The 15,938-nt window shown below is 64.6% G+C and overlaps 1 protein-coding gene across 3 annotated transcripts in view; it reads left to right on the plus strand.

Moving 5' to 3' along the window:
* The first annotated feature begins 1,439 nt into the window (after nucleotides 1-1,439).
* The window catches only part of WSCD1 (WSC domain containing 1), a 34,414-nt gene continuing 19,915 nt past the window's right edge, over nucleotides 1,440-15,938 (plus strand). Inside the window, exons 1-2 of one of the 3 annotated variants that reach the window (XM_044391740.3) lie at nucleotides 1,440-1,509; nucleotides 10,751-11,453. In XM_044391740.3, the coding sequence (XP_044247675.1) occupies nucleotides 11,027-11,453 (427 nt within the window). In that variant the 5' untranslated portion in view covers nucleotides 1,440-1,509; nucleotides 10,751-11,026. Of the gene's footprint in view, nucleotides 1,510-2,589; nucleotides 2,695-3,206; nucleotides 3,253-10,750; nucleotides 11,454-15,938 lie in introns of those variants that run through there. The other 2 variants (XM_048227074.2, XM_026520710.4) reach the window with 2 other exon arrangements.

A 15,938-nucleotide genomic window follows, 5' to 3' on the forward strand; every position in this document is an offset into this window, starting at 1 on the left:
ATGGATGGATGGATGGAAGGATGGATGGGTGGATGGGTAGATGGAAGGATGCATGGATGGAAGGATGGATGGGTGGATGGAAGGTAGGTAGGATGAATAGATGGGTGAATGGATGGATAAAAAGAAGGATGGATGGATGAATGGATGGATGGAAGGAAGGAAGGAAGGAAGGATAAGCCAGCAGGTAATACGAAGCGAGGAGGCAATGTAAATACTTGGGGTCTAATCGCTGGGATCCACAAAGAGAAGCAGATGGATTCAAAAACCAAACACAGAGGCAGGATTGAAGTGGGAGCAGATGGTCTGGTCCCTAGTTCCAGACCTGCAGGGGAGTGGGAGGCAGTGCTTTCCTCAGTGGTAACCGGACGTGTCAGTTCCACTCTGGGACCACCACAAAGGTCCCTGCAGTATTAGGGATGTGGACAAAGATGGCGTCAGGACAGCTGTCAAACAGTCCCAGCTACGCAGACGTGACAGCTGTGAGACAGAGCTGTTTGGGGGCTGGGAGTGGCTCCGCTGTCAGGCCTAGTCCAGCAGGCCTCCCCATGTCCTCTTACCTGTCACCACTGACACAGAAGAGGCCCTCATCCCAACCCTGGCCATCTGGATGCCTTACAGGTGGCCTATGCCCCGTATCCAAGCCCTTCTCCACCACTTCCTGGACTCTGTCACCCTCCTTCCTTGTCCACGTCTTGCCCAGAGTCAGCAGATGCTCCTGCCTGTCTCCCACGCCCCTGGAGGGCTTTGCACAGCAGGTGCCGTGTGGCATTGGGCACAGAAATGGCACAGACACCCAGCAGACCCTTCTTCTCTTTCTTGAGGCAATTCTCCACCATGGAAGCAGCCACACAGACGTCTCAGCGTGAATCCTGTCCCAAGTGACCTCCCAGTGGAGCCAGGCTGAAGCACCCCGGGGCTCTGCTTGCTGTGAGCGTTGGGCACTCATCCACCTTGGGGCGTCAGGAGCTTCCTCTCTAAAATGGGCACGTGAAGGCAGCCACTGGCTTATGGTGAGTCTCCAGTGAGATAAAGGGAAGAAGGCAGCCGGGGCCGGCGTCGCCAGCATCACCACGTGCAAACATTTGCAGTGTGTAAGGGCTGTGCATGGGGGATATTCTGCAAAGCCAGAAATGCCGGAGCAGCACAGACGTGTCTCTCACCCTGGTACCCTCACCGAGTGTCCCCACGGCTCCAGAGACGACCAACTCTGTTCTAAGTCTGGGGCTTGGCTGTGTGAACTTAAGCAAGCCCCCTTCCCCTCTGGGTGCCACTTGACTGACCTTCCCAAAGCGGGGCTCCGACGGGTCTGAGTCTAATCCCTTCCTTCCCCGCCCTGCACCTGTTGAAAACAGGCTCTTCTGAGTCTTGCCAAGCAGCTCTGCCCCTAGTGGTCGTCAGAGGCATGAAACTCCCTTTCGGGAAGAGGGGGTTAGAGCCACGCCACCGACACCTGCTCCCGCAGCCTCTGCTGGTCCTCAGCCTCCTGGAGCATCTCAGCGGCCAGCCCTGGTGAGGACAGCCCCCGCCCCATGCACCTGCAGGGGTGGCACTGTGGCTCGGGGACTTCTGAGGAGCGGGGGCAGGGGAGAGGCTTGGGCGGGAAATCCTTAGGGCTGGATCCAGCCCTTGTTTAAAGAGGGGGATTGTGGATAGGAGTGTGTTTGCACACCTGAGTGTCTGTATGGGTGCCTGTCGCCGCGTGCGCGTGCACAACTGTGGGTCAGTGCCCCGTGGGACTCCATGCAAGTGTGGTACTGCTTCCGTGGGTGACTGTATGGAGGCGTGGGTCAGTCCCTGCGTGTCGGTGTGGGGCAGCGTGGTAGCTGGTGGCGGTGCCCTGAGCACGCAGGCTCAGTGGGAGAAAGGGTCCATGGATTTGCCCGTGGGTGGTGCCTCTGTGTGTGGCTGTCTCCGTGTGTCTGTGCATGAGGACGTGGGCGTCCGCGTCCAGCTGTGGATGGGACGGTGAGCCAGTGTGTGTCTGACTGTGTGTTGGTATCAGAGTACCAAAGTGTGTGTGCCTGCCAGTGTCCCGCGCTGTTTGTGAGTGGGACAGAGCCCGGTGTGTGTGTGTGTGTGTGTGTGTGTGTGTGTGTGTGTGTGTGAGCGAGCGAGCGTGGGCGTCAGCGTGGCTGCGAAGCAGTGATTCAGTGTCTCCATCAGACGTGCGTCGGTCCCTGTGTGTCTGAGTGAGTGTGCACACGCGTGTCAGGGTGTGAGCGCCAATGCACCCTCCGGTGTGTGCATCACGCCAGTGGGGTGTGTGCGCGCGTCTGCGCGCGTGGGCAGCACACGCGTGTCCCTCGCCCCGCCCGGGTGCACCGGCCTGCGGGCCAGCCCAGGGTGCGGCCCCCGCCCCCAGCCCGACCCCTCCCACGCGGCGGGCAGCGGCGGGCGCGGGCGCCTCTAGGACCCGGCGGCTGCCGGCCGCTGTCCCCGGGCCGCGCGAGTGAGCATGTGCAGAGCCCGCCGCCCCCCGCCGCCCGCTCCGCCCGCCCGGCGCCCGCCCGCGCCGCCCGCTCCGCCCGGACGCCCGCAGCCCCGGGAGCCTGGCGGCGGCGCCCTGTTCCTCCGGGGCGCGTCGGGCCGCTCGCGGGGGCGCCGGGGCTCGGGCGCTGCGGGGCTGCGGGCTCAGCGCCCAGGAGCGGGCGCGTGGCCGCCGGAGCGGACGCCCCAGCCGGCCGCGCTCGCGGGGTGAGTGCTGTCTCCCGGGCGCCCCGCCGGGACCCCCTCCAGGACCCCCGCGCGGGCGGCGGGCGGGCTCCTTCCCAGACGCCCGCGAACAAGTTTGTGTAGACGCGGCCGGAGCGCGGCGGGGCTGCACCTGCTCCGGCTGGCTCGGGGCGGCCGGCTGGGGGCGCCTCTGGGGCCGGGAGGGGAGTGTGGGTGCGCGCGTGGGGGCCGCGCTGGGGGGGGGCGGGGCGGCCGGGGGTGCACCTGCTCCGGCGCGGGGCGGCCGGCCGGGGAGGGGAGTGGGTGCGCGCGTGGGGGCCGCGCTGGGGGGCACCCCGGCGTGGACGGGGGCGCGCAGTCCCACCCCCCGGAATCCTCAGCCACTGCCCGTTCCACGGAGGGAGAGACGGGTCGGCCGGGCAGGGGGCGGGCACGGGGTTTGGGGTGCGCGCTGCTTCTCTCGGGAGGAGCCGTGTACCCGGAGCCAGCTCCCCCCCTCTCCGCGGCCGGGCGAGGCTTCCGGTCAGCGGAGGGTTCTCTCTCGGTGAACTTGAACGGAGGCAGAGGCAAAGGCGAAACGTGTGTATTCATGTGTTTTGTCCGCAGAATTACCCCAAGTAGTGCTTTGCGTCTCCCTAGGTGGGGACGGAGACAGGACTGGAGGCTGCTAATTGCGTTTTTCTTGTACGTCCGGAGCCTCGGGGTGGCCCGGCTGGGGGTCTGTTTTCTGAGCAACCGTGCCGCTGCTTGGCAGAGGGAGGCAGGGGCGCAGAGGGACGCCGGTCCTTGTCTGAGCAGGGGGAGGCCGGACACCAGGGTTCGGCTCCCACAGCCCTGCCCCGGGGTTGGGATCCAGCTGCTGCCCTCCGGCCCTTCCAGGGCGGCTCTGGAGGTGGACAGATTGGGAACTCCACTGTACTTTTCTGACGGACAGCATCACTTGCCACCACCCCCTCCGGTTGCTGGAACGGCCTGCTGCAGTTCAGGGAGGCGCTGGGGCTGTCCCAGGTTGGGACGCCATGGCTCCCATCTGGAGATGGGGCCTTTTGTTTTCTCCTCTGAATTGCCTGGGGTATCGGGCTAGGGAAGAGAGGGCTGGTGGGGAGGGAGAGCGGAGGGAAAAGCTGGCGGGCTCTTCTGTCTGCAGCAGCCCCCTTCCTGCCCCTTGCAGGGGCTGGAGAGGGGGCCAGGGGAGCGTCCCCCCACATACCCTTGGCTCAGGTCTCAGAAGCCCCTTGGAGGAGGTGTCCCAGTGGGCCGCCAGGGCCCCGGGGTTCTATGAGGAGTAGCAGTTGTGTTGGTCCGAGAGCACGTGTGTTGGTGTCCCAAGCACATTCGCTATCACAGCAGCTTGGCGGGCGGCTGGGTTGGTGGGCTGTGCCCGGCGGCCCCATGCGCCCCAGGAGGAGCCCCGTGGCCCTCACCTGCGGCTGCACCCTCCCATGCTCAGCAGGAGCATTTCCAAGGTCCTCTGGAAGAATGCTTGCTGTGGGGGTGAGGGGACCCCTCTTTTCAGCAGGGGTAGGAGCCCTATGGGGTGTGGCCCGTGGCACATACCGGCTGGAAGTGAAGGGAGGCTTGGATTAGGCAGAAGGCCGGACCCCATGCCTTCCCTCCTGTCTGCCTCATCAGGCAGGAGTGGGTATTCTGGGCCACCAGTTGGTCGCTGCTAAACCCTGAGTCTAGCCAGGTCAGGTAAGGCCCAGCACTGAGGACAGAGTCACGAAGCTGGCTCCCTGGGCGCCGGCCTGCAAGGGCTCCCCATGCCTGGAGGCCAGGACTGACTCCTGCTGAGCAGCGCTCTTGCAAGGGCTGGTTCCCTGTAGACACCCCCGGCTGATGCTCCCGTCCGGCGCAGACCCCGGTCAGCCGCGGTGAGACCAGTTCCCCTGACTCTCTCTCTGGAGCTACCCCGAGCTCAGGCCCCGGGAGCTGCGGACAGAGTGGGGTTTAAGCCATCAGGGCCTTTATCCATGAGATGCGTGTGATTGTCACACCCCCCAGGCGGGGCAGGCCCTGCTCATCTGGGAAGGGGGTACGTGAACATGGCTGTGCCTACCCTCTCCTTGGGCCTCAAAGTCTTGTTTTCACACTGTTTCTCCTAATCTCTCCGTGCTGTGGCTGTAATAATTACCGTGTTGACATACCGCCTGCACAATTATCGGAAGTGTGACGCTTTTAGAGAACGTGGTTGGAGAGGAACTGCCTGCCAGTGTGGACATGAGACGTGGTTGGAGGAACAGGCTGGATGAATTTAGGGGCCATAAACAGGGCGCACCTGCTGGCTAGCGAGGCCTCTTCCTTCCGCAGGGCTTCTCTTGTCTTGCCGCTGGAGACCCTCGGCGATGTGAGCCCCTCCCAGAGGGTGGCCGTCTTCGCCTGAGGGGGCCAGGAGGGTTCTGAGGGTAGGAGCGCCCAAGGCACCCCTCCCGTAGCGAGAGTCCCCCATCCCAGCGACTGCAGGAGCCCGAGAAGGGCGAGGCTGAGTGGTGTGCCCCGCTCACTTGCCCAGATTTACCCGAATCGCTCAGAGGGGCCTGGATAACCCTGAAAGGTTGCCCCCGAGTGGGAGAAGCACAGGACAAATGAAGAAGGGGGGTTCTAGAGAAGAGGTGGGCTGGCGGTAGCCCAGAGAGGTTGCAATGCGCTGTTTCGAGGGTGGCTTGGGCTCCAGGTCCAACCACAGGAAAGGGAAGGCGGCACGGTGGCTCCCCGCTTTCTTTACAGCCCGGAGCCTGGCACCTGGACGGATCTGCGTCCTGGGGTCACACGGATGGCGGCCGTGTGACGTGGCTCATCGGGGGTCTCGTGTAGCAGTAGCTGATTGTCTGGGGCCCCGCTGAGTGGCCCTGTTTCTGTCGGCTGCCGCGTCCGTAGGATGGGCCCGTGGTGACGCCTGCCTCTCGGGTTTACTGGGAGATTGTTCATTCGTTTCTGGTCTGTTCATTCCATGCGCGGGATGCTGCGTGAAAACATCCTTTGGTCTCTAACGCAGCGCAGGAAGCACTGTTCTGCAAACCTCAGCGGTGGGTGGGATGGAACGTCCTCTCCCCCTTTCGCATTGAATGGAGTTTTGACCTTTCTCTTATGTTTTATACCTTTTTAGCAACGTTTCGTATTTTGGACTTTCTCGCTTAAGTTCTGCATCCAGAAGATCAAAGTATCTGCCTTTTCAAAGTCAGAGGGAACCCCACCCCATTCCCATTTCCCAGACCTCGTCCCACCCAAGGGCCTGGAGAGTTAAAGTCAGCGGGTCCTTCGCTCTCTTTGGTCTGAGCCTCCGAGATGCAGAGGCATGGGGCTGCAGGGTGAGGGCGGCCGGGGGCACTGAGTGTCTGTAGCTGCAGGGGGCTCCCAGGCTGGGAGGAAGACTGGGCAGAGCAGCGTGGAGCCCTGACTCCCGGCAGGACACATCACCCAGGCGCCATTCACGAAGCGTCCTGTCCCAGCGTCGACTCTGGGGGATCAGGAAGGCTTCACAGAAGAGGTGGCATTGAAGCTGAGCCTTGATGGCCACAGAGCATGTCAGAGTCACGCGAGGGGTCACAGGGCCCCCTGGCCAATGGAAGAGCATGCCTGGGGGGGGCGTGGCGCAGCTCCTGCTGGCCAAGGGACACTGTGCCTGGGACGTGGCCTTCTGCAAGGGGCCGGGAGACGGCACGCCAGGCTGAGGAGCTTGGGCCTGGCCGTCCGAGTCCTGGGGAGACACTGCAAATGGCAGCTTGACTGGCTTTGTGTTAGGAAGGTCACTTTCTTCGGCTTAGCCTTTTGGAGAAGGCGCAGTGTCCGGTGACAGGCCCTGAGCCTGAGCAGGGCAGAGGCAGGGCTGGAGGGGAGGGAGAAGGCAGGGGGGCCAATTCAGAGCCCAGAGCCCAGCTGGAGGCTCCCCAGTGCGGCCTCCTGGTGGTCCAGAGGCTGAGGACCCCCCACCCCGCCCTTGTCAGCGCTGCACCAGCTGCCAGGCGTGGAGGCTGGAGCTCCGAGCTGCGGGGACCCCACTGCCCGTCTCCTGTGGGGAGCGCAGCGTGCTGGGCCCTGTGCTTCCGTCTGCAAGGCTCTTGCCCCACTAGGAGCCCATGGCTCTGAACACTGAGGGTCCTGGCCCTCACTGCCATGGGCAAAGGGCTGAGATGCTTCTGGGGGCACCTGGAGTCTTTCTCCCCTCGCCTGCCACTGCCTATCCTCTCGGGGTGGGGGGGCGGTGAAGGAGGCAGAGTCGCGTGACAAACCCCAGTGGCCCGTGGTCAGGCCTGGGCCCCTCTGAGCTCTTTCTCCATCCCCCGGCCCCAGGGGCGGCCTGCTCTCCTCTCCCTGCTGCTGCCCCCCCCAACCTGCTCGGCCTGGGCCCCCCCAGCCTCACTGAGCTGTAGGCGGCATCTGCCTGACACTTCCCCACCTGCAGGCTCGGCACCTGCTGCCCCCTGGGGCCCGGATGCAGCAAAGTAACAGGAGAGGACTCTGGTTTTTGGAGCACCCCCCCCCCCACCCCGCACTGGGCTCCTACTCCCTCCTGAGACCCCCAGAAGACCCTGGGCCCCGTTACTCTCTCCTTCCTGGGAGGAGACTCGGGATCCCTCCTCCCCTAGGCCCTGCTCTTCTCTGGGGTGCGGCTGGCACTGGGCAGGCAGCGAGTGTCCACCTTTCCCGCCTGAGGCGCCGTGCTGAGCCCCCCACAGCGAGGCCCCACCCTCCTCTTCCTGGAGCATGGTGCTTGATTATAAGAGGGGAGGTGCCACGGGGGAAGAATGGCCCAGACTCCCAGCGGACGGGGCGCCCCAGGAGGCTGGAGCGCTCGCCCACACGGCAGCATCTGGGATGCCGGGCGGGGGGCTCGCCATGTGCAGCGCCGTCTCCCGGAGCTCCGACCTGGCGTGTGTCCAGACAGGTGCTGATGGAGGCACGCGGAAGGCCTTTCGAGAATACGTCCCGCCTCGCGTGCCGCTGCAGGCACAGGGCGGGCTCCGGAGCAGGTGGCCCGGGCGTGCGTGGCAGCCCAGGGGTCAGACCGTGGTCAGTGCGCCTTATCCCACTGCTCTCGGGGGTGGGGGGAGCAGGGCACCTGCATGGGAGGGGTGCGTGCGGTAACTGAGACAGGGCAGGGGCGAACGCGGCCCAGCCGGGCTCCTTGGTGCTGGGAGTGCTTTGTGGAGGGGGCGCTGAGCACGGAAGCGGTTGCCAACGGCCCGGTGGCGGCTTCCAGAGAGGATGGGGTGCCAGGCCCACCCCAGGGAGCGGGGGCTACTGACTTCACCCATGGCACATCTCCCAGGGGCCCCTCCTTGGCGTTCATAACGGCGCGCGCCATGCTTTGTGGGGAGCAGTTTTCCCCCGGTCCGACTCCACAGCCTTGCCGATTGCCCCATTTCACAGATGACGGGCTTGAGGCTCCATCCTGAGCAATGCCTTGCCCCACGTGGGTTTGGGGCACCGTGGGCATAGCTGGTGGGCTCCAGCCTGAGCGGACAGGAGGTGGCTGGATAGCCCCCAGGCCTGGGCCGCTTGTGCTACTGGGCCGGGAGCTCTGGTGCGGACGCTGCCCCTCCCCCAGCGGCCCCCAGGCCTCAGCAAACCCACCATCCGTGTGCTGCTGGCTGTGTGTGGGATCTGGGGACGGGGCGATACGTCAGGTGTGCTCGGTGGCCCGCCTGGAGGGGCTGCCTGCTTCGAGGAGAGGCAGGGTGACCGGCGGGGCTGACGTTGGCCGGGAAGGGTGGCAGAAGTCCAGGACAGGGGACGTGCCGGCCCCCCGCCCCGCCCCACGCAGGTGTTCTGGCCTGGCAATCAGCTTTGCGATTCTAGAAGTTTGGGGTGGCAGCCTGCTTACAGGACTCTGCAAGTGGCCGTCCCTGCTTCCACGCCCAGGCCCCCCCCAGACCCGGAGTCCCCTCTGGGAAGGGGTGACTCTGGAGGGTACTGTGGGGTCCGTGATCCCTGGGATCCTGACTGATGGGCCCTGATAGCATCCTGCCCACCACACGCGGCTCCCCAAGCTCCGGACTGGGCCCCCGCGGCTCGAGGTGGGTGCCACCTGAGAGCTTGGGGCCCAGGACCCCACAGGAGCAGCAGCCTCTGATACCAGGACTAACCGGTCAGTTTATCCTCTCGTTCACCCTGAGAAGTGCGTTCAGAAACCAGGGTCGCCGCGCATCCACACGGCCGGGCAGGCCTTGCGCTGGGGCCAGAGTTACAAAAACAGACAGGGTCTGGCCTCTCGCCTCGAGCCGGTCACAGTCCTATGTGGATGAATGACAGTGAGCTGGGTGACGACAGCTGTCCCAGGGTGGTGGGTGCCACGTTGGGGGTTGGCATGGGCTGCAGGAAGACAGAGGAGCCTACACCAATGTGTGTGTGTGTGTGTGTGTGTGTGTGTGTGTGTGTCACTGGGGGTGGTCAGGGAAGGCTTCTTGGAGGAGGTTGCACCTGGGCTAAGCCTTGGAGGGTAGACAGGGATTCAGTGGGCTTTGAGGGTGGAAAAGACAGAAGAGGCCCCAAGGCAGCGGGCTCCGGTGGCTCCCTGGGTCTTGGTGTGTGCATGCTCGCACACACGTGTGCTGGGAAGCCCGAGGTGAGGGCTTGGCTGTGGACGAGCCCGGGCAGGGGGCCTTGTGTGTCCCCCCGAGGAGCTCGGCGTTTATCCGCGAAGCCGCAGGGAGCTATTGAAAGGCGTTTTGAGCAGGGGAGCACCGTGATCAGATTTGTGTGTTCGGAGGACCGCCCTGGCCGGCTCACGGAGGGCGGATTGGAGGCCCAAAGCTGGAAGCAGGGGATCAGGCAGGATTGCTTGGGATTTTCTCTGTGGCGTTACAAATCTGACGGGGCTGGCTGGGGCAGGCCTGGCGCGCACCAGCTTAACGAGAGAGTGAGAGCTCTGGAGACGGCGCAAATGGCTTCCCCGCTTAGAGTTTAAACACTGCTCTGTGTGCTGATGCTGGAGCTGCCACCCCCCGCCTGGCCGGCAGGACCTGCCTGCCACAATCCCAGACCCCGGCCCTCTCGGAGTTGAGCTGGAAAGGGCGGTGCTGGTCGGGGGTGCTCTGGACCTCCACCCAGGGCATGCCAGGCCACAAGAGCCCAAACATTGTCTTTCTGCTCACACCGGGCTGCCTGTGCCCCACGCACAGAGCAGCCATTGAGGGGCTGCGGGGCCTGGCGGGGGTCCCGGGCCACGTTAGTCACGGTCCTGGGAGCTTTTCTTCCGGGGACAAGACCGTCCTTGTGCTGAGGGCCGCCGTCAGCTGCAGAGCCCCCGCCAGCCCCTAGCAGCCCACTTCAGAGGTTCCGCCAACGGGAGCCAAAGCCCAGCGTGAGAGCCGAGGGCAGCCCTGGAAGGTCGCGCAGCGTGCCTTCCGCCTTCCCGCCAGGTGCCCCGGCCTCCGTTAGCAGGTGCACGGCCCCGCACCCTCTCCCGGGCTGAAGCCCCCGAGCCTCTTCAGAAGCAGTTTCCAGAGAACAGCCCGCAGGCCCAAGGCACCCCCGCGAGGGTGTCGCCAGATTGCGAGCATGCATGGAGCACCTGCTGTATACACCTGCCCCGGGCTGGGTGCACTTGTACGTGCTGGCTCCATCACTGGCCAGGCCCTTTACTTGTTCAGAGCCCAGGCCCTGAAACAGCCCATTCCAAGCCTTGGCTTCTCTGTTGGCTGGCTGAACGACATGGGAAAGTTCCTTTGCCTCCTTTTGTCTCCTCTGTAAAATGGGGCCACTCCAGCGTGCACCTCGCTGGGCTGCCCTGAGGGTCGAATGAGATACCACATCCGTGTTCAGCTCAGGGCCTGGCCAGTGAGGATTCCGTTCCGGGCCGCCTCTGTCCCCGGATCTTCACTGCTGCTCAAGGGGCGGGGGCGTCATTCCCGTTTTACAGATGGGGCAGCTGAGGCCGGAGTGACCGCCCAGGGGCACACAGCCAGCCGGTGGTGGAGCTGGGACTTGAGCCCCTCTCTCTGTCTGGGGCTCCCGCAGCACAGGCGTCCCCTTTGGGAAACAGAAGCCGGAGGGGGTCCTAACCCAGGCACGGGGTAACGGTGTCCCCCCCCCCCCCCCACTGCCGCATCTAAGCGTGCTCTCTCTGCTCTTCCAGATTCCCCAGCCAGGCGTGCGTGTTGGTGGAGCTCAGCGATGGCAGAGTTGGTGACCCTGGGGCAGGAGCCACAGCCACGGGGCCCTGTGGCTGGAGCCGCGTGATGGTGCCATTTGAGCACCCGACAGAAACAGGGCAGGAGGATCGGTGACCCCGGAGGAGCACAGGCTGGCGCCGGGATGCAGGGATGAGGCCACTGGGGGCCCCGGCCTCCCTCCCCGCCGGGCGCTAGGGGCCGTGCCCAGGCTCCAGCTGGGAGCCCCGCCGCCCAGGGGCATGGCCAAACCCTTCTTCCGGCTGCAGAAGCTGGTGCGCCGAACACAGTTCCTGCTCTTCTTCCTCACGGCCGCCTACCTGATGACCGGCAGCCTGCTGCTGCTGCAGCGAGCCCGAGTGGCCTTCCCGCCGGGGCCCCGACCGCCCGGGCCCCTGCAGGCCTTACCCGTGGCTGCCGTGGCGCTGGGCGTGGGCTTGCTGGACAGCAGGGCGCTGCAGGCCCCCCGCGTCAGCCCGGAGCTGCTGCTCGGCGTGGACGTGCTGCGCAGGCCCCTGGCCCGGCCCCGGCCCGGCCCCCGCTGGCTCCGGAGCCGAAACTCGGAGCTACGCCAGCTGAGGCGCCGCTGGTTCCACCGCTTCATGGGTGACCCCCAGGGGCCGCCCGCCCCGGGCCCCGAGGCCCCCAGGCCCGCAGCCAGCAGCCGAGGTGGGTGCTCAACCCTGGCTCCCCTTGCGTGTTGGGGGCTGCTCCCGGGAGCCCTGCCTGGGGCCGGGGGGTGGCTCTCCCCTTTCCTGGCCCTGCAGGCCCGTGGTCTCCAGACTGTGGGTTCTGTCCACTCGGTGGGAGCTTTGCTCGCTCGCTGACTGGGCAGGCACTGTTGTCCCAGAGCTCGGCCTCTGGGTTTAGGCGGACCTCAGCTTGCATCCCGGTGTTGCGGCAGGCGTGACGGTGACCTTGGACACGTGACTTAATGTCCCCGGGTCCCTGGGGAGTGGGACAGAGATACCCACCCCAGGGCTGGCGTGGGGATTGGATGGGACAGCAGTGAGGGCCCCGGGGCAGCAGCCTGGCCCACGTGCAAGTCCTCAGCCTCCCCCGAACGCGGGGTGGGGGCTGCGTCTGCACAACACTGTCTGTGGGTGACTCTGGTGCTCACACAGGGAGACTCCTGGGCTGGAGGGCCTGGTGCGTTTCTCGGCACGGGTAACTGGCAGCTCTTATTTCATTTCTAAACAGCTAACTCGTGTGGTGTTTACGGTGCACCTGTAAATGATATTTATGGGAATTACCGCTATCGTGATACCCTGATCTGCAGGGGAGACACTGGGGAATGGGGACGTTCAGTCAGTTGCCAGGGTCACTCTTCTGGTTTGGGTTCCCCAGAAGCCGTGCTGGCCTGTCTGGGCTGTGACCCCAGGACTCCGGCAGGGAGCGAGGAGGGAGCTGGGGAAGAGAAGGTGGAGGGGAGGGGCTTGGAGGGAGGGCAGAGTGTGCATCTCGGAGTGCAGCCTGGAGGTGGCGGGTCAGGAGGAGGGCCAGGCCTGGGAGTGTGGCTTTATTCTCAGGATGGTGAGAAGGTCCAGGGAAGAGGGAGGAGCCCCCACGGCCCTCGTGTCAGGGGGATGACTGATGGACAGTGAAGCCCAGAGGACAGTGCCCCCCCCCCCGTCTCCACAGAAGGAGGTTTCCCCTGAGATCACGTAGGTCAGAGCCCTTGCTGTGGGGTTCCTCAGTGAGCCTTCTACCTAAGAATGAGGGGGACATAGGAACGGATTCCGCAGCTCACTTGGCACAGGACTGCCTTCTGTAAACTCGCCCCAGCACTCCAGGAGGCTGGGTCTCTAGGCAGACAATACCAGCACGACTCATTTAGACTAAAGTGTGAATGACTGACAAAATCGACATGGAATCCTTGAGAAGCAACCATGGAAAGAGCACAGGTTTTGAACACAGACCTGAGTTTCTCTCTTGATATTGCTGGTCACTGGCTCTGTGACCTTGGGCAGATTGACCAAAGGTCAACTCCTCTTCATTTGTCCCTGTCCGCCCTTTCCGGGGATCCATGCTTGAGTCTGTTCTCCGTGCACTTGAGGAGCTCAGGAAGCGGTGGAACCATCACTGCGCAGCAGCACTGAGGCACGGGTGGGGGTCTTTATGACCCGGCCAGCGGAGGGGCCTGGGGTGACCCAGTCAGAACCCTGGGGGCACCCCTTGGCTCCAGGTCATCTCCCCCTAGGGAAGCCGTGGACGGGGTGTAGCGGCAGCTGAAAGATTGGGGTGAGACGTGCTCGGGACCGCAGGGTCACGGTGAGCAGCAGTTGTGGGGCGATCGGGATGCTGACCGCCGTGAGCCCCGGGGCGCCTTCCCCATGACCCAGCGCGAGGAGGAGGGTCAGGGCCAGTGTAGAGGGTGGCAGCTCTGAGTGGTCGGTGCCCCCCCGCCCCCAGGATTGGAGGAAGCGTTTGCGCTCAGGGGGAGACTGCGGCGTCACCGTCTGGAGGGACACCTTCAGAGCAGGGGGTGCTGGCCTGCCGCATGCCCCCAACGCCTGGGCTGGTCACGGGGCCCGGCGGCCTGCGGGCCAGCTGCTGGGGTTGCAGACAAAGAGGGCGGCTCTTTGCGGCCGGGCAGGCCGCCATGAGCCTGGAAGGGGTTCCTGCAAGGTGCGGAAGCTGCAGGGGCCCATCAATCAGCGAGCATTTCATTATACCTTGGACAACATCCATAATGGAATAAAATGTCAGTAAGTTTACTAGGGGAGAAATAGTAACTTCCCCTCGCCAGTTTGTTTTTTATTGATAGTAATTTCCAGAGACATTCCAATATCTCCAAAGCCGTCGTTAACAGCCTCACGGCTTGTCCGTGTTCATGTGCAAATGAACAGATGCGGAGTCACAGACGATGATGCGTTGCCTCCGTTTTAGCCGAAAACAATAAATCCGCCTCAGAATGTGTCCCAGTGTGTCCCTCGGACGTCCTCTCTCCGCCGCACACCCTCGCCTCCGTCAGAGCTGGAAGAGCCATTCAGTAATTTTCCAGGAGGAAGGGCTCGCCTCCTCCTCCAGACGGAGCGGGCGCGTGGGTCTCGGGCCTTCTGCGCGCCCCGTGGTGCGGCCGGCGGAGAGCCCAGCCCGCGGCCCCGAAGCGTTTCCCCCTCTCTCACTCGCGGGTCAGGTGTCCTGCTACTGTTTTCTGGCCCAGCGTTCTGCTCGGACCCCACCCGCGAACTCACTTCGTCCCCAGACGGCCTCGCGGGGAGGCAGGAGGGGGCCGCCGACCCAGGGATGAAGGACCGGCGAGTCTGCACCCTGGTTAACGGTAACACAGTCACCCTCAGCACCACTGCAGGCCGAGCAAGGCACCAGACACTGCCCGCGTGTCACCTCCCTCTCTCAGCCCTCCCTGAGCCCGCGGGGCCCGTCCCCACTTTACAGGTGGGGAAGCCGAGGCACAGCAGGTAGGGGGCAGCTCGGCCTGGATTCGTGCCCCCGCCCCGCCCCCAGACATGCATTCCGCACGTGCCAGCCTCGGCCGTGGACCCCTTGACGCGTTGCTGGTTAATTTCCTGTCAGCGGTGATACACGTTTACCCCTGAGCTTGAGTTTTGGAGCTTGATTGAAAGTTGTAATAGAATTTCTTCTTTGGTGAGCAGCACGCCAGAAACTTCTCAAATATTAGTTTTCTTTCACCAAGTACACGGCCGAGGGTAACCTTTATTCCTGCTGCTGGGGGGGGGGATTCTTGTCCCAGGGGTCCTGACCCGTCCCGGACCCTGGGGGCCGGCGTCCTGAGCGACAGCTGGTGCCCGTGGCTGGGTGACGGCGTCCTAGGGCGAAGGGGGCACGGAGGCTCATGGCCCCGCGGGCAGACAGTGAGGAAGGTGACCTCAGTCCCCGCTGCCCCGGGGCTCTGCCAAGGCAGAGTCTTGTGTCCGGCCACATGCTCGCCTCCTGCTGCTCCGCGTCTGTTGTTTGGGGTCCCGGGAGCTGTGTGTGGGCGGCCGGCAGGCCCACCCCTCCTTGTATCCGGGCTCCTGCTCCTGGCCCCATCTTCACAGGGCGTCAGCCTGGTTCTGGGGGCCTGACCCACCGCAGACACGGGGTGCTGGTGCTGACCATGTGCCGGACCCAGCGGGGACCTCCCGGACACAGGGCACGCGGGTATAAGAGACTTTGAACAGCAGCAGTTAGTGACGAGGACTTCTGTGCTGCCCAGTTTTTCAGATACAGAATGTAAGAATATGGAGAAGGAGAGGCCATGGCGGGCTGCCGGGCTGTGACGGGCTGGCGGGGTCGGGGACGCCGGTTGAGGACCGGCAGGAAGCAGAGGGTGGGCATGATCGGGGAGCAGGCACAGGTCCACGCTGGAGGCAAGAGGAAGGGGCTCAGGCAGGGTGGGCAGGTGGTGGGCTTTTATCTGTTGGATGGTTAGGGAAACTGAGGCAGAGACCGTTGCTGTGACGTGGCCAAAGTCAGAGGCAGAGTTAGGTGTGCACAGACGGGATGATCGCTCCTGGGTCCGGCCCTGGGAATGAAGGTTGGGGAGCCACTGCTCCAAACCCCTCAGTGGGCGGCCCCGGGCTCCTGCTCTGGGCCGGGTCCTGGTAGGGATGCAGTGAGTGTCGTCTGCCCTCGGGGCACTGGGGCTGGGGGGCAGGGCGTCATCCTGCCGACTGTGGGGACGCCGTGGGCGCGTCACCCCCCAGAGGCAGCGTGTGCTGTGTGGATGCCCTTCCAGACATCCTCGGGGTGGCGGGCAGCGTCTGCACCATGGGCGCCCCATCCATGTCTCGCCACACCACTGGCGTGCGTGCGTGCGCGGCGTGGGACCCGGGGAGCTCCTGCGCCATGTGGTGGTGCGTTCATGCGCCCCGGTGCACTGGCCCTGTGCTCGTGTTCTCCAGGCTTCTCTGTGCATCTCTGGGCGACCCCCCCTGTGTCGGGGTGGTGGGGAGGGCTGTCACCGGTCACTGCTGGGGCAGCACTGCCTCTGCTTAGCGGGGTCGCGTCCTCCCAGCGTCCCCTTCCAGGGACGTGCCAGAGGTGCCCGGACAGGCGAGGGCTCCGCAGTCCCGTGGCGCCGTTGATTCCCACACGGACAGCTCCCTTACCGCCTGGCAGACGCTGTGTCTCCGCCTCCAACGACAGCGGCTCATGTCCCTCCCGGAACCGCAGACTTTTCTTGAGATA

This window comes from Ursus arctos, unplaced genomic scaffold (genome assembly GCF_023065955.2).
Source record: "Ursus arctos isolate Adak ecotype North America unplaced genomic scaffold, UrsArc2.0 scaffold_14, whole genome shotgun sequence".
Lineage (NCBI taxonomy): Eukaryota > Metazoa > Chordata > Mammalia > Carnivora > Ursidae > Ursus > Ursus arctos.